At 41.4% G+C, this 23308-nt stretch overlaps 1 protein-coding gene across 1 annotated transcript; it reads right to left on the reverse strand.

Annotated features, from left to right (window-relative positions):
- Positions 1 to 924: 924 nt before the first annotated feature.
- DDX47 (DEAD-box helicase 47) lies at positions 925 to 15127 on the reverse strand (the record flags this gene model as incomplete). The annotated part of the gene is made up of 5 exons (XM_007469494.1): positions 15025 to 15127; positions 14252 to 14345; positions 1632 to 1820; positions 1318 to 1389; positions 925 to 1098 (listed from the first exon to the last, which is right to left on the reverse strand). Coding segments are annotated over exons 1-5 (616 nt in total), but the record flags the coding sequence as incomplete, so codon positions are not given.
- Between the last annotated feature and the right edge of the window lie 8181 nt (positions 15128 to 23308).

Consider the following 23308-nt stretch of genomic DNA (forward strand, 5'->3'; position numbering starts at 1 on the left):
TCCATTATAGGTTATTACAAGATATTGAATATAGTTCCCTGTGCTCTACAGTAGGTCCTTGTTTCTCTATTTTATATATAGTAGTGTGTGTATGTTAATCTCATATTCCTAATTTATCCCTCGCCCCCCAAGTCAGACTATATTTGAAAGAGGATGCTGAGACTATTTACAATACCCAAGAGATGGAAGCAACCTAAATGTCCATCCACAGATGAATGGATAAAGAAGATGTGGTATATATACAGAATGGAATACTACTCAGCCATAAAAAAGAATGAAATTATGCCATTTGCAGTCACATGGATGGACCTAGAGATTATCATACTAAGTGAAGTCAGACAAAGACAAATAACACATAATGTCACTTATATTTGGAATCTAAAATATGATACAAATGAACTTATTTACAAAACAGAAACACATTCACAGACATAGAAAACAAACTTATGGTTACCGAAGGGTAAAAGAGGGAAGGATAAATTAGGAGTTTGTGTAGGTATATGTATATACACACATATATATGTATATACATACACATATTTATATATGTATGTATAACTGAATCACTTTGCTGTACACCAGAAACACAACATTGTAAATTAACTATACTTCAGTAAAAAATTAATTAAATTTAATTTAAAAGCAACAAGGATATATTGTACAGCACAGGGAAATATAGCCATTACTTTGTAATCATTTTAAATGGAGTATAATCTACAGAAATACTGAATCACTATGTTGCACACCTAAAAATAATATAATAATATAAATCAACTATCCTTCAATAAAAAAGAAAGAAAAAATAAAAATAAAGAGGATGCTGAGGCAGACAGTGTAAAGAGCATCAAGAATGAAAAAGGCAGCAGAGATGTTAAATTAACCAACAATGGTTAAGTGCTCCACAAAAGCAGGTATGCAATGAACCAGATTTTGAACAGATTTTGAGATGCTCTAGGAAGAGGAAAGATGTTGAGCTCACCTCTGTCTCAAAATCCATATTCAATATTCGGTCTGCTTCATCCATGACCAAGTACTTGAGGGCTCTTAAGTTGAAACCTTTGGTATTTTCCAAGTGGTCAATCAGTCGACCGGGAGTTGCTAACAAGAAAAGTTGAGGAGAGAGGGCAATGTTTAAGAAAAAGGACAGAAAGAAAGTGGCCACCCCCTCCCAACCAGAATTTCAGAAACTAAAAAAAAATTAAACAAAAAATTAAATCCATTCTTTGAACTCTTTCCGCACAAAGAAGTTGCACCCAATATCAGTAGATTTTCTCCAATTCATCATCACCCGTGTCTTCTACCGTTGTCATTACTCACCTATTACTATATGTGGCTTTTTGGCCAGGGCCAGAGATTGAGACATTGAATCAATTCCACCTACAATCACAGCTACAGAAAGAAAAAGAATATTGAAAAGAGATCCTTAATTTTTTTCCATAGTTCACTGTAAAGCCAATGACACATTTCTACTTTCATTTTTCTTCCCTTACAATTACAACTTTCCCCGAAGCTAAAATACCAGCCCTTTAGGTCAATGAACTTATGTTAACGACACTTCCTTCCATTCTCCTTTCACACTCATTCTCAACCTGTGAAGAAATTCTGAAGATTCCTTTCCTCTCGACACTTACCACATTGCACCCCAATAGAAGACCCCAGGGCTTCAAACTGCTCTGAGATCTGAAAGGCTAGCTCCCGAGTGGGGGTGAGAACTAAGGCAAACAAACGCTGGGGCGTCTCCAGCAGCACATTCAGAATGGGCAGAGCAAAGGCCCCTGTCTTCCCAGAGCCGGTTTCCGCCAGCCCAATAATATCACGACCTAGAAGACAAAGAAAACACCTAATAGCAAAGAAATGCTCTCTGCACCATTTCCACATTATTCCACAAGGACCCAATGCTGGCACACAGTAGACCATGAATAAATATTTGATGAATTCAGGGGAGGGGGAGGTTGATGAGACAGAAGACACAGTCTCTGTCTTAAATTAGCTCAAAATCCAGGGGTGAAATACACAAATATGTTCTAATATGATAGGTCCCTACAGGATACAGTGAGAACAAAAAGGAATGAGCAACCTACTGCCAGGAAAAGTCAGGAAAGGTTAACAGAGGTGATGAGTAAATTAAATCTGGAAGTAAGCAAAGAAGAAAGGAAGGGCAGTCCCTTATGAGGAAAGACACTTTAAAGAACACAGCATGGGACTTCCCTGGTGGCGCAGTGGTTAAGAATCGGCCTGCCAAAGCAGGGGACACGGGTTCGAGCCCTGGTCCGGGAAGATCTCAAATGCCATAGAGCAACTAAGCCTGTGCACCACAACTACTGAGCTTGCACTCTAGAGCCCGTGAGCCACAACTACTGAGCCTGTGTGCCACAACTACTGAGCCTGCGCTCTAGAGCCCAAGCTCCGCAACAAGAGAAGCCACCGCAATGTGAAGCCTGCAGACTGCAACGAAGAGTAGCCCCCGCTCTCCACAACTAGAGAAAGCCCGCGCACAGCAATGAAGACCCAATGCAGCCAAAAATAAATAAATTAATTAAATAAATTAATTTTAAAAAAAGAACACAGCATGAGTTCAGAGAGGGAGAAGTACACCGCGGCCAGAACACAGAAGTCAAGGGGGAAAGGGAGAAGAATAAGGAAACCCACAGCCATGCTAAGGAGTTTTGACATCTTCCTGTGAGAGGAACTGAAGGATTTTAAGCAGGGAACATCATGACCAATGTTATTCGTTAAGAAGATAAACCCCAGGCCTGATGGCATAAGAAGGACCCAAGGAGCTTAACAGTACAGCCATTTACACTGCTCCTTCTGAGGGAAGAATGCCAGAATACCTTAAGAATGGGTCCCCATGGTTTGTTACCACCAATCAAGCCATAACTGAGAAGATCTGGCAATCAATTTCGAAGCCAAGACCACCACCTCTATGCTGGCTGCAGCTCCCAAAGTAGCTGAGCACTAGGACAGCACCCAGTGGGAAGCCTTCCTGTCGAGTAATGACTTCCACAGCTGACTGCTGAGGCTTCCTCACCTGCAATAACCCCCTTTCCCTGAGGTAACCTGAATATGACTCTTCCCTACAACTTAAAATGAACTAAAGTGCAGAATGGGGAACACACAGGAAAATCAGAGCTCAGTTAGGGTACCAGGGGAGCTATGATGGCGGCCTGAATGGAGGCCAGCCGAAGTGAGAATTACAAAGTAAGGAAAGAGGTCCGTGGAAACCAGAGAGTTGGCACCGCAGGCAACACCTTTGGTATTTATGCCTTATGTCTTTTTCGCACCTTAATTCACTGGCAAGCATCCCTCGTACCAAGTTGAGCCATGTGGCTAACAGGGTCTTGGTGCTCTGGCCGGGTGTCAGGCCTGAGCCTCTGAGGTGGGAGAGCCGAGTTCAGGACACTGGAACACCAGAGACCTCCCAGCTCCATGTAATATCAATCGGTGAGAGCTCTCCTAGAGATCTCCGTCTCAATGCTAAGACACAGCTCCACTCAACGACCAGCAAGCTCCAGTACTGGACACCCTATGCCAAACAACTAGCAAGACAGGAACACAACCCCACCCATTAGCAGAGAGGGTTCCTAAAATCATAAGTGCACAGACACCCCAAAACACACCACCGGATGCGGACCTGCCCACCAGAAAGACAAGATCCACCCTCATCCACCAGAACACAGGCACCAGTCCCCTCCATCAGGAAGCCTACACAACCCAGTGAACCAACCTCACCCACTGGGGTTAGAAACCAAAAACAACAGGAACTACGAACATACAGCCTGAGAAAAGGAGACCCCAAACAGTAAGTTAAGCAAAATGAGAAGACAGAGAAACACACAGCAGATGAAGGAGCAAGGTAAAAACCCACCAGACCAAACACATGAAGAGGAAATAGGCAGTCTACCTGAAAAACAATTCAGAATAATGACAGTAAAAATGATCCAAAATCTTGGAAATACAATGGAGAAAATAAAAGAAACATTTAACAAAGATGTAGAAGAACTAAAGAGAAAACAAACAATGATGAACAACACAATAAATGAAATTAAAAATTCTCTAGAAGGAATCAATAGCAGAATAACTGAGGCAGAAGAACGGATAAGTGACCTGGAAGATAAAATAGTGGAAATAACTACCGCAGAGCAGAATAAAGAATGAGAAGAACTGAGGACAGACTCAGAGACCTCTGGAACAATATTAAACACATCAACATTCAAATAATAGGGTTCCCAGTAGAAGAACAGAAAAAGGAAGGGACTGAGAAAATATTTGAAGAGATTATAGTTGAAAACTTCCGGAACATGGGAAAGGAAATAGTCAATCAAGTCCAGGAAGTAGAGAGTCCCATATAGGATAAATCCAAGGAGAAATTCACCAAGACACATATTAATCAAACTATCAAAAATTAAATACAAAGAAAAAAAATATTAAAAGCAGCAAGGGAAAAGCAACAAATAACATACAAGGGAATCCCCATAAGGTTAACAGCTGATCTTTCAGCAGAAACTCTGCAAGCCAGAAGGGAGTGGCAGGACATATTTAAAGTGATGAAAGGGAAAAACCTACAACCAATGTTACTCTACCCAGTAAGGATCTCATTCAGATTCGATGGAGAAATCAAAAGCTTTATATTCAAGCAAAAGTTAAGAGAACTGAGCACCAAGAAACCAGCTTTACAGCAAATGCTAAAGGAACTTCTCTAGGCAGGAAACACAAGAGAAGGAAAAGAACTACAATAACAAACCCAAAACAATTAAGAAAATGGTAATAGGAACATACATACTGATAATTACCTTAAATGTAAACGGATTAAATGCTCCAACCAAAAGACACAGACTGGCTGAATGGAAACAAAAACAAGACCTGTATATATGCTGTCTACAAGAGACCCACTTCAGACTTAGGGACACATACAGACTGAAAATGAGGGGATGGAAAAACATATTCCACGCAAATGGAAATCAAAAGAAAGCTGTAGTAGCGATTCTCATATCAGACAAAATAGTTTTTAAAATAAAGACTATTACAAGAGACAAACAAGGACACTACATAATGATCAAGGGATCAATCCAAGAAGATATAACAATTGTAAATATTTATGCACCCAACATAGAAGCACCTCAATACATAAGGCTAATGCTAACAGCCATAAAAGGGGAAATCGACAGTAACACAATAATAGTAGGGGACTTTAACACCCCACTTTCACCAATGGACAGATCAACCAAGATGAAAATAAATAAGGAAACACAAGCTTTAAGTGATACACTAAACAAGAGGGACTTAATTGATACTTATATGACATTCCATCCAAAATCAACAGAATACACTTTCTTCTCAAGTGCTCATGGAACATTCTCCAGGAGAGACCATATCTTGAGTCGCAAATGAAGCCTTGGTAAATTTAAGAAAATTGAAATCGTATCAAGTATCTTTTCTGACCACAACGCTCTGAGACTAGATATCAATTAAAGGAAAAAAAACTGTAAAAAATATAAACACATAGAGGCTAAAAAAATATGCTACTAAATAACCAAGAGATCACTGAAGAAATCAAAGAGGAAATCAAAAAATACCTAGAAACAAATGACAATGAAAACATGACAGACCAAAACCTATGGGATGCAGCAAAAGCAGTTCTAAGAGGGAAGTTTATAGCAATAAAATCCTACCTCAAGAAACAAGAAAAATCTCAAATAAACAACCTAACCTTGCACCTAGAGCAATTAGAGAGAGAAGAACAAAAAAAAAAACCCCAAAGTTAGCAGAAGGAAAGAAATCATAAAGATCAGATCAGAAATAAATGAAAAAGAAATGAAGGAAATGATAGCAAATATCAATAAAACTAAAAGCTGGTTCTTTAAGAAGATAAACAAAATTGATAAACCATTAGCCAGACTCATCAAGAAAAAAAGGAAGACTCAAATTCACAGAATTAGAAATGAAAAAGGAGAACTAACAACTGACACTGCAGAAATGCAAAGGATCATGACAGATTACTGCAAGCAACTATATGCCAATAAAATGGAAAACCTGGAAGAAATGGACAAATTCTTAGAAAAGCACAACTTTCTGAGACTGAACCAGGAAGAAAGAGAAAATATAAACAGGCCAATCATAACCACTGAAATTGAAACTGTGATTAAAAATCTTCCAACAAACAAAAGACTAGGACCAGATGGATTCACAGGTGAATTCTATCAAACATCTAGAGAAGAGCTAATACCTATCCTTCTCAAACTCTTCCAAAATATAGCAGAGGGAGGGACACTCCCAAACTCATTCTAGGAGGCCACCATCACCCTGATACCAAAACCAGACAAAGACGTTACAAAAAAAGAACTACTGGTCAATGTCACTGATAAACATAGATGCAAAAATCGTCAACAAAATACTAGCAAGCAGAATCCAGCAACACATTAAAAGGACCATACACCATGATGAAGTGGGGTTTATCCCAGGAATGCAAGGATTCTTCAATATATGCAAATCAATCAATGTGATACACCATATTAACAAACTGAAGGATAAAAACCATATGATAATCTCAATAGATGCAGAAAAAGCTTTTGACAAAATTCAACACCCATTTATGATAAAAACTCTCCAGAAAGTAGGCATAGAGGGACCTAACCCTTTAATAAAGGCCATATATGACAAACCCACAGAAAACATCATTCTCAATGGTGAAAAACTGAAACCATTTCCACTAAGATCAGGAACAAGACAAGGTTGCCCACTCTCACCACTATTATTCAACATAGTTTTGGGAGTTTTAGCCACAACAATCAGAGAAGAAAAAGAAATAAAAGGAATCCAAATCGGAAAAGAAGAAGTAAAACTGTCACTGTTTGCAGATGACATGATACTATACATAGAGATTCCTAAAGATGCTAACAGAAAACTACTAGAGCTAATCAATGAATTTGGTAAAGTAGCAGGATACAAAATTAATGCATAGAAATCTCTTGCATTCCTACAGACTAATGATGAAAAATGTGAAAGAGAAATTAAGGAAACAATCCCATTCACCATTGCAACAAAAAGAATAAAATACCTAGGAATAAACCTACCTAAGGAGACAAAAGACCTGTATGCAGAAAACTATAAGACACTGATGAAAGAAATTAAAGGTGATACAAACAGATGGAGAGATATACCATGTTCTTGAATTGGAAGAATCAACATTGTGAAAATGACTACATTACCCAAAGCAATCTACAGATTCAGTGCAATCCCTATCAAACTACCAATGGCATTTTTCACAGAACTAGGACAAAAAATTCACAATTTGTATGGAAAAACAGAAGACCCCGAATAGCCAAAGCAATCTTGAGAAAGAAAAATGGAGCTGGAGGAATCAGGCTCCCGGACTTTAGACTATACAACAAAGCTACAGTAATCAAGACAGTATGGTACTGTCACAAAAACAAGTATAGATCAATGGAAAAGGGTAGAAAGCCCAGAGATAAACCCATGTACATATGGCTACCTTATCTTTGATAAAGGAGGCAAGAATGTACAATGGAGAAAAGACAGCCTCTTTAATAAGTGGTGCTGGGCAACCTGGACAGCTACATGTAAAAGAATGAAATTAGAACACTCCCTAACACCATATACAAAAATAAACTCAAAATGGATTAAAGACCTAAATGTAAGCCCAGACACTATAAAACTCTTACAGGAAAACATAGGCAGAACACTCTAGGACAGCAAGATCCTTTTTGACCCACCTCCTAGAGAAATGGAAATAAAAACAAAAATAAACAAATGGGACCTAATGAAACTTAAAAGCTTTTGCACAGCAAAGGAAACCATAAACAAGACCAAAAGAACCATAAACAAGACGAAAAGACACCCCTCAGAATGGGAGAAAATATTTGCAAATGAAGCAATTGACAAAGGATTAATCTCCAAAACATACAAGCAGCTCATGCAGCTCAATATCAAAAGAACAAACAACCCAATCCAAAAATGGGCAGAAGAACTAAACAGACATTTCTCCAAAGAAGATATACAGATTGCCAACAAAACACATGAAAAGATGCTCAACATCACTAATCATTAGAGAAATGCAAATCAAAACTACAATGAGGTATCACCTCACACCGGTCAGAATGGCCGTCATCAAAACATCTACAAAAAAAAAGTGCTGGAGAGGGTGTGGAGAAAAGGGAAGCCTCTTGCACTGTTGGTGGGAATGTAAATTGATACAGCCACTACGGAGAACAGTACAGAGGTTCCTTAAAAAACTAAAAATAGAACTACCATATGACCCAGCAATCCCACTACTGGGCATATACCCTGAGAAAACCATAATTCAAAAAGAGGCATGTACCACAATGTTCACTGAAGCACTATTTACAATAGCCAGGACATGGAAGTAACCTAAGTGTCCACTGACAGATGAATGGCTAAAGAAGATGTGGCACATATATACAATGGAATATTACTCAGCCATAAAAAGAAACGAAATTGAATTATTTGTAGTGAGGTGGATGGACTCAGAATCTGTCCTACAGACTGAAGTAAGTAAGCCAGAAAGAGAAAAACAAATACTATATACTAACACATATATATGGAATCTAAAAAAAAATACAAAACGGTTCTGAAGAATCTAGGGACAGGACAGGAATAAAGACGCAGACGTACAGAATGGACTTGAGGACACTGGGAGGGGCAAGGGTAAGCTGAGATGAAGTGAAAGAGTGACATATATATACTAACAAACGTAAGGTAGATAGCCAGTGGGAAGCAGCCGCATGGCACAGGGAAACCGGCTCGGTTCTTTGTGGCTGTCTGGAGGGGTGGGATAGGGAGGGTGGGAGGGAGGGAGACAAAGAGGGAAGAGATATGGGAACATATATATATGTATAACTGACTCATATACGTATAGTTGATTCACTTTGTTATACAGCAGCAACTAACACAACAATGTAAAGCAATTATACTCCAAAAAAGATGTTAAAAAAAAGTCATAGATAAAACTTATTGAAATTATTTCTTACAATTCTTTAAACAGGCATTTAAAATTGTTACTGTTGATTATATTCAGAGAAATAGGACAGATACTCTATTTGCATAACTTTTGCTCTCAGTTTGGAACATGAACAACAAAATGCCGTGATTAATGATTTTTACTATTCTTTTTGTTTTCCTGCAGATAGCTGGCATAAAAATGGGCTATCAAGCACATCAAGTTGAAGTAAGTAGGAATAAAATAAATCAAAATCCTTAAGTTGAGTCAACTACAGCATCAGAATATGATACTCCACTGGATAAATTTGCATCCAATTTTGGGGGGCAATTTTTGGTCATAAAAATAAGTGCATTTCCCATTAAGTTGGCAATAAAGCTTGAGGGAGAAAGATCATATTGTTTACTGTAAAACTGATACGATAAAGATTATATGAGATCACATGTATAGATACAGATATGTAAACTGTGATGGGATTTCAAATAACAGAATAATTATGAATTTCAAATTTTCGTTTATATGCAATAAAAGTTAATAGTACAGTATACATCCAAATCTCTAAGCCATAGGCAGATAACCTGCTGTTAACATTAGTGATTGGAATTTTGTTTAAATAATAGCTATATAATTAGGACCACATTGCCTGACAAATGTCTGGCACATACAGCTTCCTAGGTTTCACACACCTTGGAGGGAAAGAAGGAAACATCTAACAAAAGTTGATAATAGCCAAAACAATGTGGAACAATAAGACCTTCCTTCCTCCCTCCCTCCCTTCCTTCCTTCCATTCTTCCATTTATTTTTTTGTCTTTATGTTGGAGAATATGTGTTAAGTGAGCTCTCTGATGTCTTGCCTTGAGGCTCATTTTATGCTTCTAAAACTGAATAATGGGATGGCACACCAGACTGCAGTGGGGAATTTTCCTTTGTAATCAGAGCTCTGAGGAGATACGTTATACTGTATCATATAAGAAAAATTAAAAAGGTCATCCATGCCTTTCCCGACTCTTCTGTTCTCCCTTAGTGGGCAAGCGTCGAATTTCCTGAGGAAGGATGCCCTCTGTCAGGCAGACAACCCAATGCCCAACCAAAATAAATGAATAAATAGATTAGCTAATTAATTAATTTAAAATAAAGAAATAAATCAAAGGCTCAACTTTGCTACTTTATCACAGACTGCCTTTCAACCTTAAACACCAGGCTCTGCCTGGGGATCTCAAGCCCTCTTCAGGTGGTTTTTCAAGAGCCGCTTCCGTAACACTAGGCCTGATGTTAAATGTTACATGGCTGGTTAGAGACTGAAAAATCATCAAACTGTACAAGTCTATGTTGTCACTGAGACTCCTGAGGACTAAGCAGTATTGGATAATAAACTCAAGTTGTATGAGAATTGGAACATTACAGACAAAGCGTTACAACATGAAATTCTAATTTATTTGAATCAACACATATATGATTATTAACAAAATAACCTCTCTCGTGAGTGTTATTTTGTTTCTATAGACCTTTGGAATCATTCTTATGTAGAAAATTCATAGGTGTGATGTACACAATTTATTGTTTGTGCTGGTGTTAGTACTGTTGACCTGTTACTTATTCTCATCATATTTTCCATGTACATTTTTGCAAATATAAATGTAAAGTTCACATATTCTCAAAATTGTTAAAAATATATTGAATACATTTTTTCTTCATGTGACTTCCAAAAAAAAAAAGGAAAGAGAAATTAACACAACATTGTAAATCAACTATACTTTAAGAAAATAAAAAAATAAAAGAAAGTAACAAAAGAAAATGTGATTGACACAGAGGTTTCTAGCTTGGGAAACTCAAAAGCCATAAACTGAGATAAGGGCTACAGGGAAATTAGTTCTGGAGAGAAAAATAAGGACTCTGTTTTGGACATAGGGAACTTGAGATTCCTGCAGTAAGCTTAGAGAAAAGTATCTAAAAACCAGTTGGACATACTTGTTTGGAGCTCAGCAAAGAAGTGTGGGCTAGAAATATAGACATGGGAGCCATGAGCATCTGACCAGTGCTCATGTGTGCTCCCCCAGGGGAAGACACATTAGAATAAACTATTAAGTTTTTTTTTAATTAATTATTATTATTATTATTTTTTTTTTTTTTTACTTTTGGCTGCACTGGGCCTTCATTGCTGTGCACGTGCTTTCTCTAGCTGCGGCAAGCAGGGGCTACTCTTTGTTGCGGTGCACAGGCTTCTCATTGTGGTAGCTTCTCTTGCTGCGGAGCGCAGGCTATAGGCACGCAGGCTTCAGTAGTTGTGGCACGCGGGCTCTAGAGTGCAGGCTCAGTAGTTGTGGTGCACGGGCTTAGTTGCTCCACGGCATGTGGGATCTTCCCGGACCAGGGCTCAAACCCGTGTCCCCTGCATTGGCAGGCGGATTCTTAACCATTGGACCACCAGGGAAGTCCCAGAACTGTTAAGTTTTGTATCTATATATGCCTAGGTCCCATGCCTGGAAATTCCAATTCAGAAGGTCTGGGTTGAAGCCCAGAAATCGCTAGTGTTTTAAAAGTTCCACAGGTGATTCTAATGAGCAGTGGCTGAAACTCACTGAGGCAGACAGTATTAAAGCCTCAGGACTGGCTGAGAAATCTTAGTAACATTTTTAGAGTGAGAAAAAAAGATAAAGATAGAATTAACACCGCAAGGCAAAGGGAAAAGAGCCAAAAGAAACTGAGAAAGAAAAAGCTAGAAAAACAGAAGACAACAAATCCCCTCGTAGAAAGTAAACTCCGTAAAACTGGTGAATTACTGTTTCAAAAACCAATAAGCCGCGCTTCCGTGGTGGCGCAGTGGTTGAGAGTCCACCTGCCGATGCGGGGGCCAAAACAATGTGGAACAATAAGACCTTCCTTCCTCCCTCCCTCCCTTCCTTCCTTCCATTCTTCCATTTATTTTTTTGTCTTTATGTTGGAGAATATGTGTTAAGTGAGCTCTCTGATGTCTTGCCTTGAGGCTCATTTTATGCTTCTAAAACTGAATAATGGGATGGCACACCAGACTGCAGTGGGGAATTTTCCTTTGTAATCAGAGCTCTGAGGAGATACGTTATACTGTATCATATAAGAAAAATTAAAAAGGTCATCCATGCCTTTCCCGACTCTTCTGTTCTCCCTTAGTGGGCAAGCGTCGAATTTCCTGAGGAAGGATGCCCTCTGTCAGGCAGACAACCCAATGCCCAACCAAAATAAATGAATAAATAGATTAGCTAATTAATTAATTTAAAATAAAGAAATAAATCAAAGGCTCAACTTTGCTACTTTATCACAGACTGCCTTTCAACCTTAAACACCAGGCTCTGCCTGGGGATCTCAAGCCCTCTTCAGGTGGTTTTTCAAGAGCCGCTTCCGTAACACTAGGCCTGATGTTAAATGTTACATGGCTGGTTAGAGACTGAAAAATCATCAAACTGTACAAGTCTATGTTGTCACTGAGACTCCTGAGGACTAAGCAGTATTGGATAATAAACTCAAGTTGTATGAGAATTGGAACATTACAGACAAAGCGTTACAACATGAAATTCTAATTTATTTGAATCAACACATATATGATTATTAACAAAATAACCTCTCTCGTGAGTGTTATTTTGTTTCTATAGACCTTTGGAATCATTCTTATGTAGAAAATTCATAGGTGTGATGTACACAATTTATTGTTTGTGCTGGTGTTAGTACTGTTGACCTGTTACTTATTCTCATCATATTTTCCATGTACATTTTTGCAAATATAAATGTAAAGTTCACATATTCTCAAAATTGTTAAAAATATATTGAATACATTTTTTCTTCATGTGACTTCCAAAAAAAAAAAGGAAAGAGAAATTAACACAACATTGTAAATCAACTATACTTTAAGAAAATAAAAAAATAAAAGAAAGTAACAAAAGAAAATGTGATTGACACAGAGGTTTCTAGCTTGGGAAACTCAAAAGCCATAAACTGAGATAAGGGCTACAGGGAAATTAGTTCTGGAGAGAAAAATAAGGACTCTGTTTTGGACATAGGGAACTTGAGATTCCTGCAGTAAGCTTAGAGAAAAGTATCTAAAAACCAGTTGGACATACTTGTTTGGAGCTCAGCAAAGAAGTGTGGGCTAGAAATATAGACATGGGAGCCATGAGCATCTGACCAGTGCTCATGTGTGCTCCCCCAGGGGAAGACACATTAGAATAAACTATTAAGTTTTTTTTTAATTAATTATTATTATTATTATTTTTTTTTTTTTTTACTTTTGGCTGCACTGGGCCTTCATTGCTGTGCACGTGCTTTCTCTAGCTGCGGCAAGCAGGGGCTACTCTTTGTTGCGGTGCACAGGCTTCTCATTGTGGTAGCTTCTCTTGCTGCGGAGCGCAGGCTATAGGCACGCAGGCTTCAGTAGTTGTGGCACGCGGGCTCTAGAGTGCAGGCTCAGTAGTTGTGGTGCACGGGCTTAGTTGCTCCACGGCATGTGGGATCTTCCCGGACCAGGGCTCAAACCCGTGTCCCCTGCATTGGCAGGCGGATTCTTAACCATTGGACCACCAGGGAAGTCCCAGAACTGTTAAGTTTTGTATCTATATATGCCTAGGTCCCATGCCTGGAAATTCCAATTCAGAAGGTCTGGGTTGAAGCCCAGAAATCGCTAGTGTTTTAAAAGTTCCACAGGTGATTCTAATGAGCAGTGGCTGAAACTCACTGAGGCAGACAGTATTAAAGCCTCAGGACTGGCTGAGAAATCTTAGTAACATTTTTAGAGTGAGAAAAAAAGATAAAGATAGAATTAACACCGCAAGGCAAAGGGAAAAGAGCCAAAAGAAACTGAGAAAGAAAAAGCTAGAAAAACAGAAGACAACAAATCCCCTCGTAGAAAGTAAACTCCGTAAAACTGGTGAATTACTGTTTCAAAAACCAATAAGCCGCGCTTCCGTGGTGGCGCAGTGGTTGAGAGTCCACCTGCCGATGCGGGGTACGCGGGTTCGTGCCCCGGTCCGGGAGGATCCCACATGCCGCGGAGCGGCTGGGCCCGTGAGCCATGGCCGCTGGGCCTGCGCGTCTGGAGCCTGTGCTCCGCAACGGGAGAGGCCACAACAGTGAGAGGCCCGCGTACCGCCAAAAAAAAAAAACAATAAGCCACAAACTTTTTATCTTTAGGGACCATATTTTATTTCACTTGACGTATGCAAAGCAATAGCTCTCAAAAGTGGTATTTAATTGAATATGTTTAACTTCATACTGAATCTGAAACAGGCCACACAATTTCAATCTACCTTGCAAGGCCAAAGGAATAGCTTCAATCTGGATCTTTGTTGGCTTTGTCCATCCCAGCTGGTCACAAGCTTCACACAACACATCTGTCACACCCTTAGAATTCGGAAAAACACAGTTTAGCAAAGGAAAACACACACTCACCTCCCACATAATTAAATGACCGTTAGGGCCGCCTTGCTGGTGACATGTGCGTCCCCTACGCTTTGATTCAAAAGGTTTTTGTTGTGAGTCTACTCAGTCTTCTCTTTAACTCTGAGAACTGGGACAGGAACTTAAGACTTACCAATCACTCTCCACTCACCGGGGACAAAGCCAAGTTCTTTGCCTGTATTACTTCATTTAATCTAAACAAGTCTATGCGGTACTTATCATAATCCCCAATTTACAGATGTGGAAAGTGAGGCACCGAGATAACTTGCGTCTAGTCAGTGACTGGGTCAGAATTCAATACCGGTTCATCTGAATCCAAAGCCCAAGATGCACAAAAATCGGATTCGCCGCATGGACAACACCCTGCACAGACACAACGCTGCCACACCGAGGTGGAATTCAAAAGGGCAAATGGGGGCTCCCGGGCACCGGCCGCCCTCCCACCACCCAAACTCAGAGCCGAGGGAGCTCGTCCGGAACCCGAGCTTCGGACGCCCCGAGGGAAACCTGAGCTAGGCCCTGGCTGTTTTTTGCACACCAGCGGCCTGTATCGAAGGCAACCGGACTCTGCCCGCGCCTGGCGCCAGTAGGAAAAAGGGAAACCGGCGTCATCTACTCTTACCAGGTCTTTAAATGTTTTCGTTTCCGCCTCCTCCACCGCCATCTGGGGGACCTCAGCCGGTGAATCGCGCTCCTCGGACGCCGCCATGCTGTCCGCGGGCTCCGGAAGTGGGTCGGCGGCGCGCGGGATGCTGGGAAATGTAGTTCTCGTTCTCCCGGGTGGCGTGTTGTGGGCGCCCCCTGCGGGCTTGGAGGGGTTTCGCGGAAAAGCAGTTAAAAAAAAAAAAAATTAAGTATGGGTATAAGCGTTTGGAGTTGCGGAGCTGAGCCAAGTGCAGAAGGGCCTGATGACCAGGACCTCTAATCTGCCCTTTAGGTCCTTTTAGAAAGTTTTCCCCACCTTTCACAACTGCTGTGTTCCTCCCTCTTCTAACCATAGAGTTTTGAACATGTTCACATTACAGTACTATTTATTTATTATAAATATTACTTCATTCATTTATTCAATAGTATCTTGAGAGGGCTTCCCTGGTGGCGCAGTGGTTGAGAGTCCGCCTGCCGATGCGGGGCATACGGGTTCGTGCCCCGGTCCGGGAAGATCCCACATGCCGCGGAGCGGCTGGGCCCCTGAGCCATGGCCGCTGAGCCTGCGCGTCCGGAGCCTGTGCTCCGCAACGGGAGAGGCCACAACAGTGAGAGGCCCGCGTACCGCAAAAAAATAATAATATAATAAATAAATAAATAATAATAATAATATCTTGAGAGCCTACCATATGCTAGGGCTATGCTAAATGCCTACTGAACAGGACAGTGACCTCTACCGTCATGGAGAAGACAGATGATAAATAAGTGATCACAGATCATTTCAATTTGTGGAAAGTGAGATGATGCAACAGATATAAAAATGATAGAGATTTGATTTGCATTTCTCTAATAATTAGCAATGTTGAGCATTTTACATGTGCCTGTTGGCCATCTGTGTATCTTCTTTGGGGAAATGTCTATTTAGGTCTTTTGCCCATTTCTCAATTGGGTTTTTTTTGTTGAGTTGTATGAGCTGTTTGTAAATTTTGGATCATTTATATGTGGATCTAAAATATGACACAAATGGGGACTTCCCTGATGGACCAGTCGTAAAGAATCCGCCTTCCAACACAGGGGACGTGGGTTCGATCCCTGGTCGGGAAACTAAGATCCCACGTGCCGCAGAGCAACTAAGCCCTCATGCCACAACTACTGAGCCCGAGCACCTCAACTAGAGAGCCCACGTGCCACAGACTACAGAGCCCACGCGTTCTGGAGCCCACAACCAGAGAAAGAAAACCCTCACGCCACAACTAGAGAGAAGCCTGTGGTGCCACAACGAAGATCCCGTGTGCCACAACTAAGACTGATGCAGCCAAAAATAATAAATAAATAAAATAAATAAATATTAAAAAAAATATGACACAAACGAACTGAGCTACAAAACGGAAACAGGCTCACAGACATAGAGAACAGACTTATGGTTGCCAAAGGGTAGGGGGTTGGGGCAGGGATGGATTGGGAGTTTGGGGTTAGCAGATGCAAACTACTATATATAGAATGGATAAACAACAAGGTCCTACTGTATAGCACATGGAACTGTATTCAATATCCTGTGATAAACAATAACTGAAAATAATATGAAAAAGAATGTATATATGTGTATAACTGAATCACTTTGGTGTACAGCAGAAATGAACAGAACATCGTAAAACAGCTATACTTCAATAAAATAAAATTCTTTCAAATGATGGAGAGCAACTTGCGGGAACAGGTTCGACCACAGGTTCGATTATGGGGATAACAGCAAGATTGGGGAAGGCCTCTCTGAAGTAGGGATGTTTGAGCTGAGACGTCACTGGGAAGCAGAAGAAATTTCCTTCAAGAACCCAGGGGACAATAATTTCAGGCTGAGGGAACAGCAAGTACAAAGGCCCTGAGGCTCGGGTCAGACCCTGCAGGGCCCTAGAGTCGAAGGTATGGGGTTTGGATGTTATCCTAAATATGAAAGAGGCCACTGGAAGGTTTTGAGCAGGTGAGTGACGTGATCTACATATTTAAAATATCACTCTAACTTTATATGTAGAGAGGAAATAATGAAAAAGAGAGGCCATCTAAGAGGCAAGAGATGATCTGCATACCCCCAGCCTGACACGAAATAGACACCCAGGGACCCCACCTGGATGAATTACAGCTCAGCGGAGCGTTGGGATCAGGTAGGGTGGCAGATCAGGAAGGACATCGCTTCTTGTTTCTTTAGGGAATGAAATTGTTTCCATCTTTGAGATTACACCGCTGCAGAATAGGCCTTTTGTCTTTTTATGTTGATTTACTCCAAGTTAAAGGTAAGGAGAGAAGACACACATTGTATGAATCAAGAGGTCACCTTGAAATCGGCTCCATCAGGCAGTCAGAAACAGGTGCTTATGCCATGGCAGCCTAAGGTGCTCAGGCCCGCTGTTCAGCTCTCCCTCATGGCCACCTCTCCATTTTCCTAGGACCGGGATTAGGCCACTTTCGGTGATGTCCAAAGCAGACAACATGCTTTGAGATAAGGGGAAGTTGATTTATCCTAAAGAAAACCCACCCAAAAAGCTCTGTCTCTTCCTCTTCCTGTTGTGATAAAAACAAAATTCAACTGAGTATGAGACAGGCCTGGGAACTTTTGCTGCTGTACTTATACCTGGACAAACTGTCTCCTGAGCCTCAGAATACAAAGAAACTATAAGAGACTAAAAATAACTGCACCCATGACCCATTGGGGCAAATTATGAACGATAAGATACAAAAAGACCAAAAACACAACTGCCACTTCTGGGGTGTCAGGAGCAAAAGCAGGGTACTACCCATGGTCCCTGCACACAGCACCACCAAGGGGGTGGGCAGGCCACCTAAGCCGCCCCTCTGACCCCACCCATGTATCCACCTCTACCCTCACCCCATTTAAGGGACCAGCTCCACCGCTCCGGGGAGTGAGCAAGGGAACCTGTTACTTATTTTCACTCCCTCGTTCCCTCGTGCTGCAGCACGAGTCCCAATAAAGCCTTCCCTGAATTTCGCATCTAGCCTCTTATCAATTTCTTCCCCACCCCCCACCCCCGGACCAGGAATCGAACCCACGCCCCCTGCAGTGGAAACATGGAGTCTTAACCACTGCACCAGCAGGGAAGTCTCAGCCTCTTATCAATTTCTATTGATTAAGGAGTCCAGGAACCCTGGTCGGTAACAAGTCCATTTTAAAGATCTTACTGGCTTTATTCAGTGATTCATGAATTGGGCAGCATCCCACCTAGCAGATAGAAAGGAGCTCTAAAGAGCTGTACAAAAGGGCAGGCTTTCATAGGCAGGAGGAGGTGGGACAAGGAAGTTGTTCTATCAAAGAGCTGATTGTTTCAGGCCAGGTCATCTTCCTTTGGGGCACAGTATGGGTCTATGAGGCTATCTCCCTAGTTCTGACCAGGTAATTCTAAAGCAACTAGTTAAGATTACTTTCCTGAAAGCGTCTGAAATTGCAGTTAGGTTAGGTATTAAGTCTGGGTTTGGTGACATGGCCTTAGCATAAGTGACTCCATCTTGGGCTTGTTGTTTCTTTCTTTTTTTTTTTTTTAATAAATTTATTTATTTATTTATTTTTGGCTGCGTTGGGTCTCCGTTGCTGTGCACAGGCTTTCACTAGTTGCAGTGAGTGGTGGCTACTCTTCATTGCAGTGCGTGGGCTTTTCATTGCGGTGGCTTCTCTCATTGCAGAGCACAGGCTCTAGGCACACGGGCTCCTGTAGTTGTGGCATGCAGGCTCAGTAGTTGTGGCTCACAGGCTTCGTTGCTCCGCGGAATGTGGGATCTTCCCAGGCGAGGGCTCAAACCCATGTCCCCTGCATTGGCAGGCGGATTCTTAACCACTGTGCCACCAGGGAAGTCCCTGTTGTTTCTTTTTTTAACACTGTCCTCTGCTTTGTAGACCTGCTGGGGAATCTGTGCTCCTTGTTTGACAAATGAGGAACTCGAGTCCCAGAAGGTAAAAAGACATGTCACATGGCAAGGTAACAAAAGACAAGACTAGAACCCAGGCCTCTTGAGACCCAGACCAGTGCTTTTACTGAGAGAAACATCGCTTTACATGACAACAAGCAATTTCCCCTCCACAGTCACACTCGGAATTCCTCTGCCACACAGATTTTTCTGTAAAAACTAAGAGAGAAGGATTTACTTTGCTTCCCTTAGGCTCACACTCTGATTTCACGTAGGAGAGTGGAATGGGAATTAAAAGTGCTGGGAAAAGGTGAAAGACTCAATCGTAAAATTCAGGGAAGCAGAGCGAAGAGGCCTGGAAAAGGGGACCCAGATGGAAACAATTGGGAGGACTATAAAACTGTGTATAATACCGGGTCTAAAGTTACCCAAGTTTTGGTAAAATGTGTTACAGGAACGAAAAAAAAAAATTAGGCCTAAGATTTCTGGGAGGGCTTCCCTGGTGGCGCAGTGGTTGAGAATCTGCCTGCCAATGCAGGGGATACGGGTTCGAGCCCTCGTCTGGGAAGATCCCACATGCCGCGGAGCAACTAGCCCCGTGAGCCACAATTACTGAGCCTGTGCGTCTGGAGCCTGTGCTCCGCAACAAGAGAGGCCACGATAGTGAGAGGTCGGAGCACCGCGATGAAGAGTGGCCCCCGCTTGCCGCATCTAGAGAAAGCCCTCGCACAGAAACGAAGAGCCAACACAGCCATAAATAAATAAATAAATAAAATTTTTTAAAAAGGCAAAATTCAAAAAAAAATAAAAAAATAAAAATAAAATAAATAAAAGATGGTTTAGCCTTTAAAAAAAAAAAAAAGATTTCTGGGACTCTGAGGCTGCTCTAAAGGGAAACTGATTTAAGCCACCAAGCTGCTATTATAATAGCAAACTCTGCTCATTTTAGCCAGGAAAACGTTCTTCTGTGTGTTCTTGGATAATCAGACACGGGCTCTTTTTCAAACTTCCTCTGGTGCCAGTGCCCACCTCGGTGACAGGATTCACGTCAGACCAGCAGGGTAAGCACAGGTGGATTCCAGCGGAGAGGACTGTCTGCTTTTGACTATTCCTACCAAGTCTGGAGTACTTTGGATATTTACGTTCTGGTCGTGGAAATAATAGAAGTCCATTCTAGTAACTGAACCACGTCATATCCTGTACTTGCAGAACAGTGAGAAAGGTTAAAGAGGAAATCCAAATAAACACTCAAAATAAGGGGCAAAGCAGGCCTGAAACAATACACTGGCCCCAGAAGGAGAGGTCAAAGTGACTGACCCCATCTCCCTCTGAAAGGTTTTTTTTTTAATTTCAATTTTTTAATTCAAGTACAGTTGATTTACAATGTTGTATTAGTTTCAGGTGTACAACAAAGTGACTCATTTATACATATCATTTTCCTTTTCAGATTCTTTTCCATTATAGGTTATTACAAGATACTGAATATAGTTCCCTGTGCTATACAGTAGGTCCTTGTTTATCTATTTTATATATAGTAGTGTGTATCTGTTAATCCCAAAGTCTTGGTTTACCCCTCTCCCTCCGAAAGGTTTTCATAGGCCTTCATGTGCCCCTTCTTCCAAACACACAAAAATATCTAGTAAAAATTATAGTTTATGACTGCCTTAATATAAATATATTAATATATATTAAAATATTTTCTTGGACTTAAAAGTTTATCTTTTTCTTTTGATTTTTTAAAAGAAATTAAACCTTGGGGCTTCCCTGGTGGCGCAGTGGTTGGGAGCTCACCTGCCAATGCAGGCGACACGGGTTTGAGCCCTGGTCCGGGAGGATCCCACATGCCGCGGAGCAGCTAAGCCTGCAAGCCACAACTGCCGAAGCCTGTGCGCCTAGAGTACGTGCTCCACAACAGGAGAGGCCACCGCAATGAGAAGCCTGTGCACCGCAACAAAGACCCAATGCAGTCAAAAATAAATAATAAATTAAAAAAAGAAATTAAACCTTAATGTGGGCCTCTGAAAGTGTGGTGGTCTCCCAGGCACCGTGGCTCCCGGCCCTAGTGGTTGACGGAAGGGCATGAGGGCCACAGGGAAGCCTTCAACAAACCAGTGACACAGGCTGCTGTGGGGTGAGAGCATGTGAGGATAGAGGTGGCTCCTGGACCAAAAGTAACGTAAGCCCAAAATTACGGACAAGAGCTCTGTGGAACTGATTCAGATAAGAATCAATTCTTAATCAGTTTCTGCTCAAGATCTTCCCAGAAGCTGCATACCTGTGGTCTGTTTTGGAGAGAGCTCCCTCTAACAAAGTGCTCTATACTCATCATGAAGGAAGCAATGCAAAATTTAATCCATCAAAAAATTATCTTTAACTTATGAATTCTTTTTTATTCCCTTTGGCTGCCCCGCACAGCCTCTTAGTTCCCCGACCAGGGATCGAACCTGTGCCCCCTGCAGTGGAAACACGGAGTCCTAACCACTGGACCACCAGGGAATTCCCCATAATTTATGAATTCTAATCTGTTATGAGTAGGTATGTCCAAGGGGAGAAAGGAGGTAGATGATGTAATAATGAGGGCAGAGAGAGAAGAGGACAGTCTCCAAGGAATCTAGAAAAAGAGAGATGATGTACAAAAGACTTCATTATCGAACCAATTTGTGACTAGGGAAAAAAAGATAACTAGCTCTGGTTACTTGTTGATTTCTTTCCTTTTTTTTTTTTTTTTTTTTTTTTTTTTTGGAAAGTTTTTAGCACTTGTTATGATTGGTGGATTTGTTTTTTTGGTTTGGTTGCTCTCTTCTTTCCTTACAGAAAACCTATATGTTTCTTTTTTTATTCCACAAACATTCTCAAACACTATGGCAGGCTACGGACCACACATTAGGAACCAGAAGTAAGCATGGAATTTATGCTGCATTTGCAGGAGGGGCAGCCTATGTTTTAAATAACAATAAATAAATAAATCCTCACAATCAAGCGGGACACAAAAAAGTAATCACAAGTGAGATGCATGGTAAAAAGGAAAAAAGCAAGATGCTAGAGCAGCGTATGATGGGATGACCCGGCCTTTCTCTGCACACCGGGGACATTTTCCCCGTGGAAGGGACTTTTAAACTGAGACCTGGAAGATAAGCGCCACTCACTGGCTGTGTAGGGAGCGATTTACAGATGGAAAGAACATTCCCAGTTAAGCCTTGCAGTGGGGAGAATCAAATGAAGCTTTTAAAGATTATAAAATGGTGATTTATGATGAAGCTGGACATATAGTTAGGGACCTGAATATTTAGGACCTTATAGGTCACGTAAATGACCTGGGGATTTGGGACTTTATTCCAAGGTCAATGGGAAACTTTTGAAGAGATTTCATCAGAGATGCATTTGAAAAGGACACTCGGCTACAGTGAAGAATGGATTGGGTCAGGGAGAGGGATGCAGGAAGATCAGTTAGCAGTTGTTTAAGCAAAAGAGGATGGCATTTTTTTTTATTAATTAATTTTATTTATTTTTGGTTATTTTGGGTCTTGGTTGCTGCAAGTGGGCTTTCTTTAGTTGCAGTGAGCGGGGACTACTGTTCATCGTGGTGCGCGGGCTTCTCATTGCGGTGGCTTCTCTTGTTGTGGAGCACAGGCTCCAGGCGCGTGGGCTTCAGTAGTTGTGGCACGAGGGCTCTGTAGTTGTGGCTCACAGGCCCTACAGCGAGCCTGCCTTGACAGGCAGATTCTTAACCACTGCACCACCAGGGAAGTCCAATGATGGCATTTTGGACCAGATAGGGGCAGTGGGGTTGGGGAGAACTGGACAAAGTTCAAGGGTGTATAGAGGTGAGATAAATTCTCATGACTGATTTAACACAGAGGATGAAGGTCAGGGATGTGTCCATGATTTCTAGGTTTCTGGCTTGAGCAAGTAGAGACTTGGTGGAAACTTTACAAAGCTAGAAAACACCAGAAGAGGGGAAATTACGTGGGAGGATAGGGAAACAAGGTCATGTTCAGAAGGTAATGGTTACTGTAGAAACAAAGACTTGCACCCAAGCAGACTGGCTTGAGATCCCACACTCTTACCACTATAGTGTATTGTCACTGTGTTTTTTCCCTAGTGTGACAAAGGGAGATGGAAATATAAATAATCTGCCCTTAAATTTTTCAGTTAGCTTAAGCCAAATTATTGTGTCCTGTGTAGTTACACACCCCAAAGGGTGTCTCTTCTGTGGGTAGCTTTGAGTCTCAACTTGGCCTTGTCTTCCAATGAACATTAAGACACGAGCATCTGGATTTCTCCTCCGCACTTGTTTCTCTCTGCATCTCTTCGTCTCACCTCTTCCTTTCCTCCAGCCTCCACATCAGCAA

The sequence above is a fragment of the Lipotes vexillifer genome, unplaced genomic scaffold (assembly GCF_000442215.2).
Source record: "Lipotes vexillifer unplaced genomic scaffold, Lipotes_vexillifer_v1.1 scaffold395, whole genome shotgun sequence".
In the NCBI taxonomy this organism is placed as follows: domain Eukaryota; kingdom Metazoa; phylum Chordata; class Mammalia; order Artiodactyla; family Lipotidae; genus Lipotes; species Lipotes vexillifer.